This window comes from Lacerta agilis, chromosome 8, assembly GCF_009819535.1.
Source record: "Lacerta agilis isolate rLacAgi1 chromosome 8, rLacAgi1.pri, whole genome shotgun sequence".
Taxonomy (NCBI): Eukaryota; Metazoa; Chordata; class Lepidosauria; order Squamata; family Lacertidae; genus Lacerta; species Lacerta agilis.
Window position 1 is genome coordinate 67,887,196 of NC_046319.1, and position 21,315 is coordinate 67,908,510.

General features: G+C 49.3%; 1 protein-coding gene across 1 annotated transcript in view; it reads left to right on the forward strand.

The window, feature by feature from the left end:
* Positions 1–21,315, forward strand: part of ARHGAP33 (Rho GTPase activating protein 33) — a 41,399-nt gene that overhangs the window by 19,407 nt on the left and 677 nt on the right. Inside the window, 23 exon segments of the mRNA XM_033158087.1 lie at positions 810–932; positions 2,178–2,255; positions 3,353–3,419; positions 5,618–5,677; positions 6,928–7,077; positions 7,971–8,073; positions 9,326–9,470; positions 11,159–11,241; positions 11,427–11,534; positions 13,111–13,256; positions 15,570–15,759; positions 16,120–16,265; positions 16,821–16,895; positions 18,337–18,594; positions 18,597–18,707; positions 18,710–18,895; positions 20,186–20,256; positions 20,258–20,366; positions 20,369–20,550; positions 20,728–20,756; positions 20,758–21,097; positions 21,099–21,278; positions 21,280–21,315. Coding sequence (XP_033013978.1) covers positions 810–932; positions 2,178–2,255; positions 3,353–3,419; positions 5,618–5,677; positions 6,928–7,077; positions 7,971–8,073; positions 9,326–9,470; positions 11,159–11,241; positions 11,427–11,534; positions 13,111–13,256; positions 15,570–15,759; positions 16,120–16,265; positions 16,821–16,895; positions 18,337–18,594; positions 18,597–18,707; positions 18,710–18,895; positions 20,186–20,256; positions 20,258–20,366; positions 20,369–20,550; positions 20,728–20,756; positions 20,758–21,097; positions 21,099–21,278; positions 21,280–21,315 — 2,976 coding nt within the window.

Genomic DNA, 21,315 nt, shown 5'->3' on the forward strand with positions numbered 1-21,315 from the left:
TTATTTTAATTTCTCATATAGGATCTGATGGAGCACTGTGCAATATAATTGTGCGTTTTTGTGTGTGTGTGTGTTTTAAGCAGATAAATACTCAGTCTTAAACAATATATGTGAAATGCCTGAGACATTTGGAATGTTCTGCAGAAAAGTTAAGTCAACCATTGACGCTGCCAGGGTGCTAGAAATGTTAATCTTGCTTTCAAGGGCTCCACAGATACCCATTTCTGCCTGTTGCGGAAATCTAGCAGAAAATGAGATGGAAGCCCCATGTGAATGGTGTATACCTGGTTACTGTATGCTGGGATTAGGGATGTGAGGAGGTAACAATTTTCATCCAGTCCTGGGTCCCTCACAATCAGTGCTGTTTCTGTTCCGCTACAGTTTGACTTCCGTTATTCATCTTGCTATCCTCAGCGGCTGAAATGCGCATAATTAAATAAAGCAATTGATTTCAGTGGAAGGGAAATGACAAAAACATTTCAGCAAATAGTATAACGATTTACATAACATTTGCAGACTAGAAGCACAACAGTACAGTACTGAATGCTGCTTGCATTTTCTCGTGTGATTTCTGTTCCTGACCTCTGACGAACATGCAAATTGGGGGGAGGGGATTTTTGCTCTTTATTTCAGTTTCTGATGGAATTCTCTAACACCTGTATCTCAGATGCGTCATTTCCCTTCTCACCTCTACCTCTGGGTATTACCCCAGCCATAATGGCACCCTCTTCCTCTCCGGATGACACCCACAGAACATTCCAAGGCTTCACCCAGTTCACTTGTATTCTCCCCCTCCCCTTATATTTCAGATTGATAACCATGGCAACCGACTGCTGGTCAATGAGGAAGCTTCTATCAATGTTCCTGCCATTGCAGCTGCCCATGTGGTAAAACGCTACACGGCGCAGGCATCCGACGAGCTCTCCTTTGAGGTGAGCCCTACTTTGTAGAGCACGTTACTTCTGGGTGGCTTTTCAATCTCTCTTCCCAGCTAGGGTGCTGCTTGGGAGCACAGAGAGTTGCTCTCTCCCAAGGAAGATTTATTGAAACTGATTTTTTTCGGAGGGGGGGGGTAGACAATTACAGCTTCCAGGTATACAACAGTCACAGACAAACTAGCATGGGTTGTGTTCAGCTGACTCAGAATAAACTCACTGAAACCAGTGGGATTAGGTTAATCATATCCATTAATTTCAGTGGGCCTACCCTGACTAACGTTGGCTTCCATGCCATGAATTTAAAACCAGAAAGAAACAATAATTAATAAAACAGCTGTATTTTTATTTCCTAAAAATATTTACAGCCCCACCGCACTGTGGTTTCCAAATCTTCGAAGAACTCTTTTCACATTGGCTTGCCTGCCAAGGAACACTCCAGATCTTCGGTGGAGTCCCTTGCACATTGCAAAGGATTCTGGGGCCAAACCTTGAGTGCCATCTTGCTTCCAGTGGAGCTCTACCTTGCTAGGGTCTCACTGTCATCTTGTGTGAACCAAGTGTACCCGAGGGCATGCCTAGGACTCATCTGTGGCAGCACATTCCAAGGAATGTCCTGTCGTGGTGGGGGATTACTTTTTCACTGATCTTCTGAGGAACCCTGGGGATTCCCTGGGGACAAACATCACATGCTGTTTGTCAGCATAGATCAATTCTGCACATTTTCTCTTTGTTTCACAAATAGGACTCAGTGGGACTTTCTTCTGGGTAGACATGCATAAAAGATTGATAAAATGTGATAGTATATATGAGGTACTTCAGAAAAAGCCCAATTTAAAATGTAACTTAACTACTGAAGGTTGTGTCCAGTGTGAGTCCTACTCAGAATAGGCTCATTGAAATTACTGGACATGGTGAACTTAGGTCCATTAATTCCAGTGGGTCTATTCTAAGTAGAACTTAGTTGGAGGCAACCCTACATATATTAATCCCCTTCATATGAAGTACACACCTTTGTAACCCAGACTCTGGCAGACTGGAACAAGTCCCGTAGAGGCTCTGGATGTTCCTCGTAGTCAGAGTAGACCTACCAAAATCATTGGGTCTACTCTGAGGTACTGAGTACTGAATCTAGTAGATTCAGTGGATCTACTTTTAAGCACGGCTAACATTGGAGATTGCCCACTGTGATCCATGCACTAACATAGGATTGTTGTTGTTTTGTTAATTTGTTTGGCACAGGTTGGAGACATCATCTCTGTGATTGATATGCCCCCCAAGGAGGACAGGAGCTGGTGGCGGGGAAAGCATGGATTCCAGGTTGGGATTCAGGAAGGAAGACACATTGCATTAGGAGAGATATGTTGGAGCGTAGGATCAGCACTATGTCTTAGACGGCCGCATTGTATTAAAGAGAAATTTGGATGGATTAGGAGTGAATGAAAGTGTGTGTGTCTGTTTGTGATGGCTTAGGGCCCACCCATTTTTTTTCTTGGCTTGCACTCATTGCTGGTGTGCAGCCCCGACTGGGGTGGGGATGTTCCCCACCTTGATTTAAACAAGTGAGTTGAAAAAGCGGCAGGCTTTCAGAGAGTTGGACTCCAGCTCCCATCGGCCCCAGCCAGCATGGCCAGTGATTGGGGATGATGGGAGCTGTAGTCCAGCAACATCTGGTGAATCATAGTGCCACTCTCCTGTCTTTCTGAAGAGACACCATTTGGGTAAATGTAGGCTGCAATGACAAGCTTTTTCTGGCACCGGTTCACTGTTAATTTTCTGCTCAGCTCCATTTTATCAGCATGTCCATTTTTTTTTTTAAAAAAAACCCCCTGATATTTTAGTTTGCTCCAAAATGCCTTTTCAGGAATTTTCTTAAAATATCTACACAATTCTGCTTATTTTTTAAAAAACCAGATATTCCTTTCAAAACCAATGCCTTTTCGGTCAGTATGAGATGATGATGATTTATTGTTACGGTTCTCAACCAGCATAGTATCGGTCAGTATCATTTTAGCACCATGTTAAGTCGGCAGAGAGGCCTCTTGCCATTTGGCTTGAGAGGAATGTGACTCTCAGTAGCTTGCTTCAGTCGGCCCCACTCCCTCCATGACAATTCCAGGCACCTAGTGTGGCAAGTGCATGAATTTAGCCGTCGTAACCTGTCTTGACAGTTTTATGCCTATACTGGTTAATCCATAGTCAGTATAGATGAATTGATTGCATCAGAATTTTTGGTAATGGCCTGTTTGCCGCATTCACTTGTGGTGGGCATAAATAACTGAGGTAGGGTTTAACAAGTTCCTAAGCCAGGGGAAGGCCTGGTTGTTTGTCTTAAGGAGGCATATTTTGCTTTGTCAGGGAGGGGGCCTCTTTTTCTTCTGTATGTTGGAACTCTTCCTTGCCTGCCTCTTTTCCAGGTGGGGTTCTTCCCCAGCGAGTGTGTGGAGCTGTTCTCAGAGCGCCCCAGCCCAGGACTCAAAACAGGTGAGCACATCCTCCTTGACTTGCTGTGTTCTACCACATATGCTGATTCTCCTAGATCTACAATTCGGATTGCTGCAGAAACATAATGACCCCCATTTCCAGCAAATACATTTTCAATCACTTCGTATATTTATTGGTATTCCTGGAAACAACCCTGGAACACTTGTGTCTTTCTGTGTGCAGGAGGATAACGCTGTGCTCTTTCAGATGCCTAGCTCTTTCATGACACCTAAAATTAGCCGCCCGAGGCGACTGCCTCACTGTGCCTAATGTTAGGACCGACTCTGCACAAATGTTCCAGAAGCTATGTGCGTGCTCTGATTCTCCGGTCTAGCTCTCCTTTTTATTGTACCAGAACTAAGGGGGTTGTATAATTTTTCCTGTCACGGAAATGCTGTGACATGTTAGGCTAAGCAAAAGCAGCTGGCCCAGGGCCACCCAGGCAGCTGCATGGCCTGGGGATTTGAACCTGGGTCTCCACAATCGAAGACCAACATCCATCACACTGACTATCCAAATCAATCAAACTATGCAAGTGCAAAAATGGGCATAAATTATGCAAAACAAATGCAAATTTGTTTAATTTGCATAATGTATCTAGGTTGCAGTTGTAAGTTGTTTGGAACACTTGGCTGACTAGAGCTGGGCAGTGTGTGTCTATAGCAGCCTTTATTCATTTGGTGCCCTGAAGATGTTTTGGACTACAACTCCCATCATCCTCAGCCAACACCATCACTTTTTTTGCCCATTATCTTTTAATATGCACAATTTGGTATACAATTTTACCTTATATACATTTTTGCAAGCAATTTCAGCTTAACACAGTTGTTCTCAAAGGGTGTGGCAGGAGAGGGTGGCGAATGTGGCAGGAAGATTCGAGGTCAATGAAACATTTCAGTGTAGTATAGTTTTATTTTTTATTTTTAGAATATGGATAGATACCTTTTCAAAATGAGAGCAAGAAGATCAACTGGTAAAAGAGAACAATCCTAGTTGTGATCTATTCGCTTTCCAATGTATTTTCTATCAATTAAAAAAATTGGTGTGCTGCAGGCAACGTTTTACGTGTGGCCTAGAGAAAAAGAGTTTGAGAACCTTTAGCAGAATGCTGTTTGTATGCTGTTTTCACAAATGTATGCACTTCTGGACATTGTTTGGTTGGAGAACCGCATTGCAAAATTTGGAGAAGTGTGGATTTCGACGGAGGTTTCGGTTCGTGTATTAGTTTGGGGAGCATGAATTTGATGCAGACCAAACAAATTTATCCCCCATTCCTAGTCTGGTGTGACTATTTGTGCCTTTCTGTTTCTTATTATTTCTTATTTCCATTCATAGACGGTTTACTGTTCAAAGATCTCAAAGCAGTTTATAGTAGATAAAATTACATAAATAGTAAGAACAATAAAAAAACATGTCAAATGATTTACATAAAAACAAAACATACAGATAAACATTATAAATACGCATAAAGTCAGAGAATATTGCGAGGCAGTATAATGTAAACTTTTGACCAACATAACACATATTATCCAAAACACTCAACCCAATTTCACCTCCCATCTATTTCACACAGCCACTACAACCATTGACTTCCTCAACCATGATCTCTATCAATCATCATTTCTCAGCAATTAGACTCCCCTCCCCTTCATCTCCTGTGTTAGCTTTCCCCATTAGGATGTGAGTAGGGTTACTGTGTGAAGCTTTCAAAAATAAGAGGCAATTCATTTTATTTTATACCGAGTTTATTTTTGTTGGGCAGCCTAGAAATCTATCAGGGCAGCTCTCAAAAGTAGGCCGCAGTTGAGAAATGGCACAGCAGACGATGGCGAATAGCCCTGGCGAAGACATTGACTCACAAGTTAAGAGTGCTAAAGGGATGGGAAATGCCCCAGGCGACTAAATGACAAGGACTGGAAGTGGGGGAGAGGGGAGGTTTATGGCAGCCATTTTGTGTGTCCAAAAAAATTACTGCATCTTCCCCTCATGCCCTTGTGCTGTTCTGATTTGATGTGTTTGCTTCAGAGATTGCGGTGGTTTGAAAAGAGATGGCGTTTATATAAGATTGTCATCAGCCCTAGGAAATAACTCTGTTTGAATGAGGTGAAGTGTGGGACAGCAACTTATGCCAGTAGCTTTGAGCTACCAAATTCTTAATCTTTCCTGGCCTTTCATGCTCTGTGTGTCTTCCTGTGCAGATGCAGAAGGGATGAGCTGTGGCATCCCTGGGCCCCCAGGCCTCCTCTCTCCAACCTCAGGTGAGACACGACCCAAGGGGACTGGGAGAGCTGATGCTGGTTGTAACAGCTTAGTGAAAACTTGTGTGCATGCAGTGGCGGAGGAAGCCGCTTGGTCACCTGGGGCGGCAAACCCGGTGGCCCGGTGGCAGCGCATGCCGCTGTGTGGCGCGCACGCGCAGCATAGCTGTGTACAATGCATGCACCGCACGTCGTACACAACCGTGCATGTGATATGCACCGCATGCTGCACATGCGTGCCAGGCCACACCATAGTGGCGCTGGTGGGCGGGCCGGCCTCACTCCATGGCTTCCTTGGGGCCCGCCGGCGGGGCTCAGCTTGGGCGTTGTGGGGCGGGGGCACGCCAAGTGTCACCCCCCCTCCAGTGGAACCTGGGGTGCCCCGTCCCCATCGCCCCCACCTCGCTATGCCACTGTGTGCATGACCATTCGGTGACTAAGAAAGGACCATGCTTACCTGAGGGATAAAGTCTGGGCTCCTACCAATAGGCAGGATGAAGCAGCTGTCTCATGCAGTATATACCAGGGTGGGGAGTGGTGGAAAGGCTTTCAGGACAGAGCTGAGTGTGACATGCCTCCTGCTCAGCACACCCCAAGCTAGCCTTCTTGCCCCTAGTGTCCTTCTGCCAATGTTCAGTGTCCAGTCTGTCAGATTATGGATGTGGAATCAGAAGAAGGCACCATCTTGTCCTTTGCCTCAGGCAGCTAAACGTCTTGGACCAACCCAGGCTTAAGCACACATTACATGAAATTCATTATTGAATCTCCACGCATGAATGTGTTTTAAATAGCAACTTCAGGGGACCCCAGTCTGGACTGAGATAAGTGGCTGTGTGCTTCAGCTTCCCCCTCCCATGTTCTGTGTCCTTGACGAAAGTCCTCTCCAAGATTGCCCTCTCTCCTGGAGGAAAAAGTATTGTGGCAAATGTGGGTGGGTGGGGGGCCCTGCGGTTCTCTAGATGGTGCTGTGACACAACTCCCAGCATCCCTGACTATTGGCCATGCTGGCTGGGGGCTGATGGGAGCCCATAGTCCAGCAGCCCCCGGTGGGCTCTCTGGCGGTGTACTATTGGCTGCAATACCAGCTTCCTGCAGCAAACAGCAGCTTGGGGAGGGCAATTTTCTTTGGGATTGTCATATGTTTGCCATCCCTACAGGGAAGTAGCATCTTTGCTGTCTTCTTGGGCTTTATGATGAAGCCCGCATGCAGTGGCTGTCCTGCAGTGTCTCTCTCTTTCATTCTGTTCCAGTGTCCAAGAAGCATGGCAAGCTCATCGGGTTCCTTCGCACTTTTATGAAGTCCAGGCCCAGCAAGCAGCGCCTGAAGCAGCGTGGGATCCTCCGAGAGAGGGTGTTTGGCTGCGATTTGGGCGAACACCTCAAGAACTCAGGCAACGATGGTAATTTTGCCCACAGACCCTTCCTGTTGCCGATAGTGCGGCCTCATCTGCTACTAGGAAAACAACACACAGTCCATTTTATCTCAGCAACAACGACCCTGTCAGGTTGGTTAGGCTAAGAGGGAGTGAATGGTCCAAGATCACCCGGTGAGCTTCATGGCTAAGTGGTGATTGAACTGTGGTCTGCCAGGCCTTAGTCCAACACTCTTAACTCCCACACCACAGTTGGCTCTCCTCTGCAGCGTTGGAGGGGGTGGAAGTGGCCTGTATGGCTGAGGGTTCTCCTCAAACTGCGTCAGGACTCCTGGTTCAGATAATCCTTTGATTTCTGTCCCTAGTATGTCCACCGACTGAAGAGCATTCTGTGGGATGGGTTTTAATGGGCAGGAGAGGATATATGAATTGCCATTTACCCTTCCAGGTGCCCACATGTGTGGGCTGAACAGTGCTAAGAGGAGGGGAAATGACATCACACAGAGCCCTCTCTAGCTATTGCATTTCTATGGTCTGAGTATCTGCCCAGCCATACAGCTCTGTGGACGTAGCCCCTTCTCATGCTAACTAGCAAGAATATGCCTCTATTAGGTTTGGCTGCTAATCTCCCACTCATTCTTCACTAGAGATGCTCTCAGATAAATCATGCTGCCAACATTAAAGAATTTTTTTTTTTTTTGCTTGCAGCTTTGTGGCTTACCACTTTCATTTCCCTGGTCCTTTATGAGTGCTTGTGGCCAGAGCTCAACCTCTATAAGAAAAAATAAAATAAACCTATTTTAACATGTTGACCCACGGGGACAACTGTAGCCGCCACACTGGCCCTACCTTATGTGATTGTTGTAAGGATGATTGTTATATTATATTGATATTACATATGCTCCTTGTTGTTATGCCAGTCCCCCAGGTCCTGCGGTCCTGCTCTGATTTCATTGAGAAGCATGGCATTGTGGATGGCATCTACCGTCTCTCTGGAGTCTCCTCCAACATCCAACGGTTGCGGTGAGCCCTGGTCAGGAGGAGCAGGGGTTGTGGGCCGGGTGCTCGTTTAGCACAGAAAGCCCTAGAGGCAAATGCGGGGTTTAACAACCAAATTAGACGGGATATGACGGCCACATCTATCTTACTCACAAATGAAGGAGGGTCTATCCTGTACATGAAAAGGAGCATATGGAGGAGGAGGAGGAGGAAGGAAGGAAGTGAACCCTGTGCCGTGTGGCACAGGAGCCGAGACCGGTAGTTTGGGCAAAGTTCCGCCACAAACAGGAAGTGGTTCACCACATGGGATAGCTGCATACAAGAGGGATAGGGCAATATTTTTCAGCCTGATGTCCGTAGCGCCTTGTAGGCAACTTTCCATGGACTGTGGGTCAGCGGTGGGCAGGGCAAGATGTGAAAGTGGGCGGAGCAAACCTTTGCAGATTAGGCTGCATTCCAGCCGTGCAAAAGTCTGCTTCCTATGCACACACACCTTTCTCCATCCAGGAAAGCAATTGTTACCACTGCTCAAGGATACATTCCAACCGTAAAGAGACCCAGAGGCCCTGGGGGCCCTGGGTCTCCCATCGCTGGCATACAGAGTCAAGGGTTCCCAGTTCTAGCCTTGCTTAGCCTTGACATGGTGACCATCAGTTTATGACATTTACTCCTAGCACTTTATACGCTGCTTGTAATATTTCATGTGTGTGTGTGTGTGTTTGTGTGTGTGTGTGTGTGTGTAATTACCATTCTGAGAATTCAATGTTTTCCATATGATTTCTTTGTGAGGTTCCTAGTTGTTTTGCTTACGCAAGCTGCACAGAGATATTTATTTAATCCCACTACTTAATATATGGAATTCTTATTGATTAGTAGCAGCAGCAGTAGCATCGTTAGGTGTTTTGAATGCAGGATTTTCATTGTCTTGCATTGATCTCTTTCTGTTGGGATTTCTGAACGGCTGGAAGATTTCAGTTGAAATAGAAATTAAATAAATAAGTGCCGCGATCCGGGTTTTGGAACTGGGAGAAAAGTTTAAAGCAACATAGAGCATTGGGGTAAGGTGAGGAACAAAGGTTTCAGTCCTCTCCCCTACCCACTTCTTTTCATGTATACAGTAGAGTCACCCCTTCAGGCAGACATGCAGAAAGCTGCCTTGTCAAATCACGTTTGGCCCTAAGTAGGCCAAGCGAAAGGTTGCCTGGCTGTGGGTCACTGTGCAATATGTACGGCTTTGTGTAATTTCTCTCTTCCCGCGGCTTCCTATCCCCTCCAGGCACGAGTTTGACAGTGAGCGAGTCCCCGAACTCTCTAGGGACGTCTACTTACAAGACATCCACTCTGTCAGCTCTCTCTGCAAGCTGTACTTCCGGGAGTTGCCAAACCCGCTGCTCACCTACCAACTCTACAACAAGTTTGCTGTGAGTCTTGCAGACTGCCGGGAGAAGTCTCCCACCCACTCAGCTTTTGGTCACTGCTGCCACCTCTACCATTCCTCAGCTACCCCTTTAAGAAACCATAGAGTTGGAGTGGTTTATGTAGGCTGTCTCGTCTAACCCCTGCTCAATGCAGGAAATCCAGAGAGCTAGAAATTCAGAACTAGAGTGTCCACAACAGACGGCTGCACAGCCACTGCTCTGAATATATTTGAGATAGCTACCACCCATTGTCATTACTAGGTAGCAGAATGAAATCCAAGGTGGGTCTGGGCAGGCTTTGGACCACATCTGAAATGACCTTTCCTCTCATATGCATCCGCCACACCACAGTTGGGAGGGGAGTCCAGAGCAGGACTCCGAGCTGCCTGTGTGCATTATCGTCATTCCGTTTATAAGTTGCTTTTGAGCAATGTAGTCCTCAGGGCAATGCATGAACATACAGCGGAACCTCGGTTTTCAAACGTAATCCATTCCAGAAGACCGTTCGACTTCTTAAATGTTTGAAAAGTGAAGCCTGCATTTCTGGAAAACTCAATAGGGAAGCTGCATGGCACGTTCAGCTTCCGAAAAGCCTTTAAAAACAGAAGCATTTACTTCTGGGTTTTCGGCGTTCGAAAGCCAAAACCTTTGACTTCCGAGACGCTCAGAAACCGAGGTTCCACTGTACTAGAAACAGTAAAGTGAGCCCAAGTGGTGCCAGTGCCCCCTCCCCTTTTCCCCACCAGATCCATCATCACCTGCCCTGTGTGCCAGGTGAGTTTCTGTGGGCTCCCCAGTGTCTCAGAAACGGCAGCTGTTGTGTGCTCAAACTGTCAAGTGAGAGTTGGCCGTGCCGACTCCGTGTGCGTGTTCCCAGGGCTAAACAATAAAAATTGGAGTCGCGGAACAAAAGAGGAAGAAGAGGGGGTGGAGCAGTGCAGTACAATTACATCGCCCGCCAATGTTGCTGCCTACACAATGAGACGTGCAGCAATTTCTCCTGACTTCCTTATTCTTTGAATCACCTGCTCTTCGTGCTGGGCTATTTCAGGCTTGGTTAACCCTGCCTCCCCCTTCCTCTTCCCCCCTTCCCTTCTCCCTTCCTTTTAAATTCATTTTGGCTTGTATTTGTGATACTTTTGAGGGGCAACATCCAGGCATGGCTAGTGATAAATATGAGCTGGGGTCTTCAGAGGCATGCCTTCACCTTCTCAGTCAGTTGAAAGCTGGAGCAGAAGGGACTGGTGGTGTCGCTAAGCCCACCCCAGGTTTGTTTCAGCCCCCTTTCCTGAATTGTCAGCTTTCATTTTAAGAACGACAAGCAAGGCTCTTCCCCTGTTACTTGGGGGAAATATAAGGGAATATAACATGCATGCAGTGATCTGCTCAGTTGCCCGCTAAGAAGTAAACTTGTTCCCACCACCCAGTGTTCTGGCCAAAGAGTGCAGAAGCACTTGAATCGTGGACAACTGCTAGGTCCTTCTTTTTAAAGGTGGTTTCTGTAGATCTCGAAGCAATTTACAGCAGATAAACATATATAAATATATACACAGAGAGAGAATATGTGCAATAAAAACATTGCAAAATTATTACCATTAAAATAGGTATTACCATTAAAATACCATTCCATAAGAGGCCTGGCAACCCCGCTGACTCCTTCCCTCTGCTTTCTCCCCGCCCTGTTGTTGCAGGAAGCCGTGTCTGTTTCTGGGAACGAGGATCGCTTGGTGCGAGTGCACGACGTCATTCAGCAGCTGCCCCCACCGCACTATAGGTAGGCATTGCTTGAGGCACGAACACGGTGCCCAAGGTGGCTCTCCCTGCAAGGGGAGGCAGGGTGAATGCAAGAGCCCTTGCAAGTGGGGGGTGGAATGGTGTTGAGGGCGGGGTTTGCGAGGGGGCCGGCGGTCCGTCAAAGTGGACTGTCTAGCTGTAGCAGCTTCTGCTCTGTCCCAACAGGACCCTGGAATTCCTGCTGCGGCACCTGGCCCGCATGGCTATGCACAGTCAAAACACCAGCATGCATATCCGCAACTTAGCCATCGTTTGGGCACCCAACCTGCTGCGGTGAGACGCCCAGATCAATGGCCCTGCACCGGCACTCCCCACCCCAACCCGCCCTGTGCCTTCCCTGTGTTGCCATGATGCTCCTCTGCCTTGCACCCTCTCCAGCTCTTGCCTGCAGCGCTCTTTGGATCCTCTCTCCATGCTACTCCCGGCATTTCCCCTGTGCTAACACCAGCCCTTACTCATAACTCTCTGGGGCATGAACTCGACCCTTCCTGCACTCAGTCCCAAGGGATAAGAATCTACAGCTCTTAAGCACCTGTGTGTGTGTGTGTGTGTGTGTGTGTGTGTGTGTGTGAATCATAGAATTATAGAGCTGGAAGGGACCTGGAGAGCCCTCTAGTCCCCCTCCCTGCAGTGCAGGAATCTTTTGCCCAATGTGGGGATCGAACCCACGACCCTGAGAGGAAGTCTCATTTTCTACCTACGGAGCTATGACTCAGGGCTGAGAGAGAGAGTGAGAGGTGTGTGATTGTGTGTGTGTGTGTGTGTGGATAAATGAGGTATGGTTTGGCCTTGCCCACCACCTGAATGGGCTCCACAACCCTTTCCCCCCAGGGAATGTGGTTTTCAGCTTCCCCACCCCTACCTTCAAGGGGTTGTTGTGGGGCCCTACCCAGGCATTCCTGTTTAGGGCCTCTAGCTCAAAGATGGCTAGCGGGCAGGATATATCAGTCCCCCCATGACTCTCCTCCCTTGCAAAAACTAAAATAAAATGTTGTCATCCTTTTCACTGCTCCTGTGGGTCCCTGCTGTGATGCCATCATGCCAAAAGGGCTTTTTTTGGTGGTGCCCCAAGGCTACCCACTTCCACAATTCAGCCACACCCACCATACTTGGGTACGATGACACCCTGTGCAAGGCCAACATTTGGCACCCCCCCCCCCCAGCCCTCATGCTGTCTTCCCAAAGACAGGTAAGGAGGCCCCTGGCCTTGGGAAGGAGACGTGAGGGCTCTGGCAGGGTCCTAGAGCTTTCCACGTCTTTCCTAAAGCTGGGAAAGAGCTAAGTAGGCTTTGGGAAGGAGATGGGAGGACTCTAGGACCTTGTCAGAGCCTCATGCCTCCTTCCCAGAGCCCAGAGCCTTGCTTACCGGGCTTTGAGACAGCACCTTCCTCGGCTCAGCACCCAGAGAGTGTGCACTGTTAATCCATCCCTGCACCCCCTCTGGCCTTCAGAGAGTTGACCAATGCAGGCCTCGGCCTGGAAATGATTAACCATCCTTGCTTGAGAGCTTCATCCAATACTCCACCTGAGCTTTTACTGGCATTTATTCTACCTTCCTCTCTAGCTCCTGATCTTGACACCTCCCCATCACTTACCCATGGTTCCCTGGGGTTTCCCTCCAACACCAGCCTCCTCCTCATGGGGCCCTTTCCACATTCCACATGTGCTTCTATCATGCTGCTTTGTGGGTCTGGCCCTTCTCAGCCATGTTACTGAGGGACTGTGCCTTCTGGGCTTTCAGCGATGATATTCTGGGGCTGTGAGCATGCGATTGTCTCCTCCCCAGGCCCACCTTACAGGAAAATGTGGCTCTCTAGTAATCCCTCCCCCTCGCTGCTTTTTACGGCAGGTCGATGGCTCTGGAGGTTGTTGCACAGTGCGGAGCTGATGCCTTCCAGGAAGTCCGAGTCCAGTCCCTCGTGGTCGAATTCCTCCTCAACAACGTTCAGGTGCTCTTCAGTGACACTTTCACCTCCGTCGGCAAGGACAGCGCAGGTAGCTTACGCCAAAGGGGACTTTTTCTGAGGCTGCTGTGAAATCTGTTAAGAAATCCCTCTGCCTCATTGTCACGGAATTACTTGCCTGCTCCAGAATTCTTGAAGGAAACCATCACAGTTCACAGTTCAGGTCAATGGAGCCCTGTTCTCCTTGCCATTGTTCTCCAATCTATTCCCAGGCAAAGAGCTGTCACCAGTTTTCCTTGATGAAGAGGCCCCATCCGCACCAGACATTAAAAGCAGTTTCATACCACTTTAAACAGTCATGTAGTAGTTAAGAGCGGTAGACTTGTAATCTGGTGAACCGGGTTTGTGTCTCCGTTCCTCCACATGCAGCTGCTGGGTGACCAAGTCTCTCAGCCCCACTCACCTCACAGAGTATTTGTTGTGGGGGAGGAAGGGAAAGGAGAATGTTAGCCGCTTTGAGACTCCTTCGGGTAGTGATAAAGCGGGTTATCAAATCCAAACTCCTCCTCTTCTTTCTTTCTTTCTTTCTTTCTTTCTTCTTTCTTTCTTTCTTTCTTTCTTTCTTTCTTTCTTTCTTCCTTCCTTCCTTCCTTCCTTCCTTCCTTCCTTCCTTCCTTCCTTCCTTCCTTCCTTCCTTTCTTCTTCTTCTTCTTCTTCTTCTTCTTCTTCTTCTTCTTCTTCTTCTTCTTCTTCTTCGCTTCCCCCAAAGAATCCTGGGAGCTGTAGTTTGTTAGGGGTTAGGAGACCCCTCACAGGGCCACAATTTCCAGAGCTCCCAGGAAGAGGAATTGATGGTTAAACTACCTTGGGAATTCAACCCTTAGGGCTGGGAGACACTCCTACCTAAAACTTTGAAGAGTGGCTGCCAGTCAGTGTGGACAAAGCTGAGCTAGATGGACCAGTGATGTGACTCATTATAGGGCAAGGTCCTATGTTCTTTCTTATGGGGCCTCCCTAGTTTGCGGGGTATAATTCACCTGATTGTTGGCAGAAGTGAAATTAAGTAGAAATGAATGGATACAGAGGACATTCTGGAAAGTTCTGGGTTGAAAACTGCTTCTGCTTTCACCACTGAGCTTAGAGTTATGGGATGATATGGGATGTTACTGGGATTCTTGAAAGCATTTCGTTCTTGTTCACCATGAGGTCTGGCATAACATTGTGGGAGTTCCAATTTGAGCTTTTCATTATATTCAAGGGTGCAAAAATTCAGGTTCTGTGTATATATATATATATATATAATGTGTGGGAGGGCTGGCAACTGGCACCAGGGTTACTAAAGAGGGCCAGCTCCCTAGGAACTGGCTTCTAAAATTATCTCTCTGGCTCCTAGATTTTTCCAACAATAAAATGCTCTCCCACTCTGGGACGGGCGGCAGTGGCGGGGGCGTCATTCATGCACAGAACAGAGGCTGAAGGCAAACATAACTGTTCTGTTTTTTTTATTGCTGCCTTTTTAATTGTTGACTCTAGTTTCATTTGTTAGCTCCTTGGGGGCCTTCAGACAGAAAGGCAGCCTATAAATTTTTAAGCAAACAAACAAATATTTAAAGAGCCCTGCCAGGAGATCCGTCACCTACCGAATGAGCCTGGTTTTGCAATTTGCATGGCAGGGGTAGGTGCCAGGATGTCGAATGCTGATTCAGCTGCCTGTTTCACTCCTCTAATGATTCAAGGAAGGTTTCCTTTCAGGCAGAATGTACACTTTTTATATGTATGAATGTATGTATGTATTTCCTTTTAAAGTACCTAATGTTTTTTAAAATAGTTGCAAAATGCAGCCGGCCCTTTCATTGTACAAGATGGACCTCTTGTCTTAGGTGGTAGACTGGGAAAAGTAGCAAACTGATGCTCATCTAAGAGCATTGTGTCATCTTTCCTCCTTGGCATTGTGTTAAAACACACCTAAATGCTCCAGACCAGCAAACTGCCAAAACTTCAGCTTTTGTAGAGGTGGACACACTAGCTGATGATCAATTAAGCAAGGGCAGTTGATTAGCAGCCCCCGTCTGCTAATTAGCCTCATAATTTGTATGGAAGCAGTAAGGGTGTTACTCCATCTTGGCTTTATTTCTGTTAAATAAATCATGACACGGAGTCATATGTCATGTGTTGTTTGTTCATCTGAGGTTGCATTTGCCTAATGTTAAGACCTGCTAAGGAAGAAATGATTGCTATGATGTCCTGATATGCAAAACCACATAATGCAAAGGGGGTGCACTTTCTTTTTCCTGTGACCATGCACTCCTAATGTTGAGCGAGTGTGGGCCTGGCTGCCTGTCCGGATGGTGGGCCATGAGGCCATATCCCTCTTTGCACTCATGCAGCCTGTCTCCTTCAACAGGGCGCTGCTTCCTTCCCCGACCCAAATCCCAGGTGGTCAGCTGCCCCTCCACCCGGTTGCTGTCCCTGGAAGAAGCACAGGCACGGACCCAGGCCTTATGCAAGGCTACCAAGCCAGAGGCTAAGCAGGGATCCAACAATCTGCAGGTGCAAGGGAAACTTTCTTCTGTGTTGAGCTCACCTGACACCAGGTAATTGGGCTTCCATGAACAGGCGCAGTATACCTCTAAACATCAGGTGCTGGGAGTGAACAACAAGTGGGTTCGCATCACTTTGATGCCCTGCTTTCCAGGTGATGGTGGAGTAAATAGACCTCACTCTGATCTGGGGAAGCAGTTCTTACGCTACTGTGAAGACCATTGTCAGATTGATGCGTGCAACGACCCTTCGAGATCTGGTGTTTCAGGTGGAAGTGGGTTGTAGGTTTTTTTTTATTTTTAACTGCAGTGACAGCAGGCAACTGGGACAGCTCTCTGCAATCTGGCACAGGCTCAGACTGCTTAGCTGCCAGAGCTGGTGGCCTCAGGCTGACCTGTCTCTCCCACCTGCAGGCAAAAGGCAGAAAGTAATGGGAGGCTGCGGAAGACGTCAGGTCCTAGCTGGAAGGCCTTCTTTGCCATTGGCAAAACACCAGTCACATTTCGCAAGAAATCACACCGCCTTGGAGACCTTTTTGGGCTTGGAGAGTCTCTGCCAGGTGAGAGACCTGGTCAACACCTGATCATGGGTTGCTTTCTTCATCCATGGATTTTTGGGACAGTGGGCAAATCAGGAGCGGCTCTTCCAATCTGGGAGGGGCAAGGTGGTGGTGAGGCCAGAGTTGTAGCAGCACTGGGGTTGCTCCACTAGTGTGTTCACACAGCCCAGACCTTGCCACTGCTTCACTCTTCCTGGTAAGTTGCAGTAGTTCCACGACTGTGAGGCTGTTGCACCACCCTGCTAGGCAAGTGGATAAGCCCCCAGTCAGCACTCTTAAGGCCTAAAAACTGGCTTTGTTTTTAAAAAGAAGCTGAGATGCTCAGTTCTGGACCAGGTAATAAATTCCACAGGTGGGGTGTGCTTGCCAGGTGTACAACATATACTGCCGGGGAACCTGAAATGAAGTCCTCCAACTAGCATCCCTCTATGGCTTTATATTTATCCCAGAGTGAATAAAGTCTGTTTCGTGGGTGAGGATTGGAAGAGAGATTGAGACCTTGAGATAAGGCCCTTTTCAGTTAATAACCTACTTCCTTGTCCTGTCTTGCTTCAGGGGGCCAGCCTGAGACTGTCACCCTGCGATCAGCCAAGAGCGAGGAGTCCCTGACATCGCAGGCCAGTATTGCAGGTAAGAGGAAACCGCATAGGATGGGACATATGGGGAGGTGGGGGCACCAGGGGCTGCCACCAGGGCTCCTTAGGAAGGGAGTGCAGGGTATAAACTCGGTAAGTAAGACAGAATAATAGCTGCATAGATTGCCAACCTTCCTGGTGACTTTTGCCTTTGAAACAGGTGTGGGGGAAACTGTGGCCCTCCAGATGTTGTTGGAACCTAACTCCCAGCAGCCCCAGCTCTCACTGGTCAAAGATGATGGGAGTTGTACTTCATTAACATCTAGCTTTCCCCATCCCTGCTACAAAAATAGGTTGCACAAACCTACCTTTAGACTTGCAGCTGGTAGCTGCATCCATTCCCTCTGCTGGACAAACAAGCAATCTGAGCACAGGTCTACATGGTAGGTTTCTGTGGTTTTAGTTCATGGCTTTAAACCTGATGGGTAGGGAGCCAGCAGCTGGCAGTGCTTTGCCCATGAGGGTCCTGCCACCACAATCGCTGGCCAAAAAGATCGTAGCATCATAAGGAAACTGCCTTGTGCCAGCCATTTGCCAGACTGCTTGCCCATCAAGTCCAATATTGTCTATTCCAGGGCCGGAGGACCTGTTGTTGGACTCCAAATCCCATCAGCCCCAGCTAGCATAGCCAGTAGTCAGGGATTATGTAGTCCAGCCACACCTGGAGGAGAACAGGTTCCCCACCCCTGGCCTACTCAGGTGACACCTGCTTACCTAGCCATGCCTGGTATTGAAACTGGGACTTTCTGAATGCAAAGCATATACTCTGCCATTGAGCTGTGGCCCTTGCAAAGGGGCAGCCTTGTATGCCGAAGCTTCTGCAGGGTGTGGAAAGTAGGGCTGGACGATATCTGGTGTTCACCGGCTCAACGTTGCAATATACCGATATATCACAAGGTCTGAAATAAGGATGGAGCTACGTAGAGGCATTGGCTGGCTTCAAGGTTTTCTCCGCCTTGTGATTTTTGCTGGCGCCTGCTACTGTGATTCGCTGCCCCCTGCAAGAGGCAGGGAAGAGCTGAGCTGGCAAAGTTAACAGGGGCTGCAGGAAACATTGGCTAGCTTCACAATTTTCCCCACATTGTGATTTTTGCATAGCGCACATGCACACGCATATCGTGATTCAAGATATATTGCCAGGTCAGAAATTATGAAACCGATAACACAAGATTGACTTCAACCCTGTTTGGGACGATATATCTCCCACCCTAGTGGAGAGTGTCAGGCTTGCACCCATTGCCTTTCGGGGGGGGGGGATCTCTAACTGTGCACTAGGTATGCAAGCAGCCAGTTCCCTGCAGGTAGAAGTATAGCCCTGTGTGGTGCTGAGGCTTGCCCCTTTCCTTTTGGACGTGCATCCAGTGGGTGACAGTGGGCCAGGGAGTTGCATGTCCTTTACCTGTGTGGGTTTTCTCCTTTCTCGGTCTGTGTCCTAGGCCTCCCCAAGCTGCCCTGCCTGCGACGTCCACACTCCAGCAGCGATGCCTTCCCTACCCTCAAGCCGTGCCGCTCATGCTCTTCTCTGGGCTCCTCCGTGTCTGGCCGCGGCGAGGGTGTGGCAGCTGGGGCGGCAGATGTGGCCGCCCGGCGCCGCTCCTCCTGGCTGGAAGGTGACTCGGAGCTGGACTCGGAGCTGGAGCTCAGCCCCCCCGGCCTCCGCGGCCTGGACTTCGACCCGCTGACCTTCCAGTGCAGCCCCCGGCTCGGCGGCCCTCGCTCTCGGACGACTCCGGACCTCCGAGCCCTGGGCGGGTGCTCTCTCCCTGCTCGCCCCCAACGATCGGCAAGGATACGTCAGAGCCGCTGCCGTCTCCCTCCCCGAAGAGATGCTGGAGATGTTTGCCGGGGGTGAGGCCAGGGGCCCCGGCGGGCCTGCCTCTCCGCCGCACATGATCTCAATGCTGCTGTGTGCTGCTGGCGGGCAGCTGAGCGACAGCTGCGAGCGTGAAGTCCGCTGCAAGATCACGCAAGCCAAAGGCCGCACGTCGCCACTCAGTAAGTATTGGTGCCTTGTGGGAGTTGGTTGGTAATTCTCCTCAGCCAGGGTGATTTATCAGCAGAGTACACATGGAATCCCTGGAGAACCTTCAAAGATTTCCTGCTCCCAGCAGAACATCTTCTTCCAGAGTCCCACACCGTTCAAAGTAACAAAGTGTGTATTGTCTCCAGACACGAGAGAGAAAGCTAAACTATAGATAAACTGCTATGTACAGTTATTCTAGTCTTATGCTGTATACCTGAAGGAGCGTCTCCACCCACATCGTTCAGTCCGGATACTGAGTTCTAGCTCTGAGGGCCTCCTGGTGGTTCCCTCACTGCAGGAAGTGAAATTACAGGGAACCAGGCAGAAGGCCTTCTCGGTAGTGCACCTGCCCTGTGGAACGCCCTCTTGTCAGATTTCAAGGAGATAAATAACTACACAATTTTTGGAAGACATCTGAAGGCAGCCCTGTATGAGAAAGTTTTTAATGTTTGATGTTTTATTATGCTCTTGTTTTTGTTGGAATAGTAGCAGGTGCAACCCAGTACAATTATTATTATTATTATTATTATTATTATTATTATTATTATTAATTATTTAACACCACTGCATGAAACCCACAGCCTCTTCCCCTGACTTTCCACAGATTCAGAGTCAGACCCTGACATGCAAACAGTACATCATCAAGACAAGACACACACACACACACACACACACAACACACAACATAATGAAAGTAATGCCCTAGAGACTACTATACAAATCTCTACGCATAGGCACATAGGCATATTTCCTGAAACCAATGGGAGGGTGAATGACTCAGCAAATCATACACTGGTGTTGCTATGGTAACCCAGTGCACCTGGCACCCTTATCTCAGAACCTCCAGGCGTGGGGGATGTACTTCCCAAGACATGAGCCCAAGCACTGTGTAATTTAACCCATTGTTCAAATTACGCCAACAGTAAGGACCGTTTGCTTACTGCTGTTATTACTTTGAAGTAGTAGCGGGGCAGCCTTTGCCCACCTGGTGCCTTCCAGACATTTAGGACTACAACTCCCACTGGTCCAGGCAGCACAGCTGACGGACAGGGATGATGGGAGTTGTGATCCAGCAACATCTGGAGAGCCACAGATACCACATCCTGCATTCATCAGGAACCTCCCAGTGCTCCATCCTGGAAGAGGAGCAACAACCAGTTATAAGCCTTTGTGTTGTGATCCTAGTCCTGGAAAGCTCCTTCACCACCCCAACGGGAGGGCCGGCTCTAATCTCTCTCCCTTTCCCCTTTTTTCCTATTCAGGTCCGAAGGCCGAAGCAGCTCTCAACTCCCCCGGCGTGCTGTCCGTGCTGCGGCACATCCCCCCGCCGCCTCCCCCCCAAGAACCCAGCTCGGCTGATGGCGCTGGCGCTGGCCGAGAGCGCCCACCAGGCGGCGCTGCAGCAGAAGCGCCAGAAGCAGGCTGGTCGCGGGCAGCGAGAACCCGGACACATTTCCGACGCTCCCTGTCACTGGAGTGCAAGGCGGGAGAGGTGACGAGTGGAGCGCGGGCGCTCTACTCCATGGTGCGCCCCAGCCCCAAGGCCCCTGGTCCCCCGGCCCTGCAAGGGCCAGGCCAGGGGCAGGAGCTCGGCAGCCAGTGCCGCAGCCGCCAGGGGGGAAACCAGGTGAGGGCCTTGTGGGTTCCGGAAGCGCTGGGCTGGGGTGAGAACTTATGAGGGCTCCTGAAAGGTGGAACACTTCTCAGACATTTAAGAAGACATATTTTTTTTAATAGACTTGATATTTCCACCTCAGTCCCTTAATCATGGCTCCACCTCCCTTGCTTTTATCTCTCCCTCCAGGTGCCTCTCAGCCAGGCGTCCCCCCGAGCACTCAGATTCCTTTTCCCCCTACCGGAGGGTCCTTGCTGACCTTGCCCAGAGAGACCACCCGTCGCATTCCTTCTCGGATCCCTACCACCTTTCCTCCCCGTCTCCTGCCTCACCAGCTGCCTACAGCTTCCGCCACCATCCACCTCCCCTGTCTATGCCCTGCCCTGCCCCCCGCCAGCCTCTAGATGCCTACCCCTTGCCCAGCCAGCCTCTTGCCCCGCCAAAGCCCCCGCCTCCTCTGCACTTCCCCTTAGCCGCCGGCCACTTGCCCCTCAAGAGCAGGCCGCCTGCTTTCCAGGCCTACCTCCCGGACCACCAGGTCCGGCACCACGGCCGTTTCCAGCCTCCCCCCAGGTGGGGGTCAACGGGACCCCCCTCCTCCCCAGCTGGAGCACGAGAATCTCTACTATGAGATTGTGGGGGAGCCTCCGGCGTACCCGGGCCTGGCACGGCCCTGGCCTTCCTGCCCTCCCCCAGAGTACTTGGCCACCTTCAACGCTTCTTATGGGGTTTTCGAGCGTCCCGTGGCGCCAGCCCCTCCTCCCTCCAGCCCCCTCC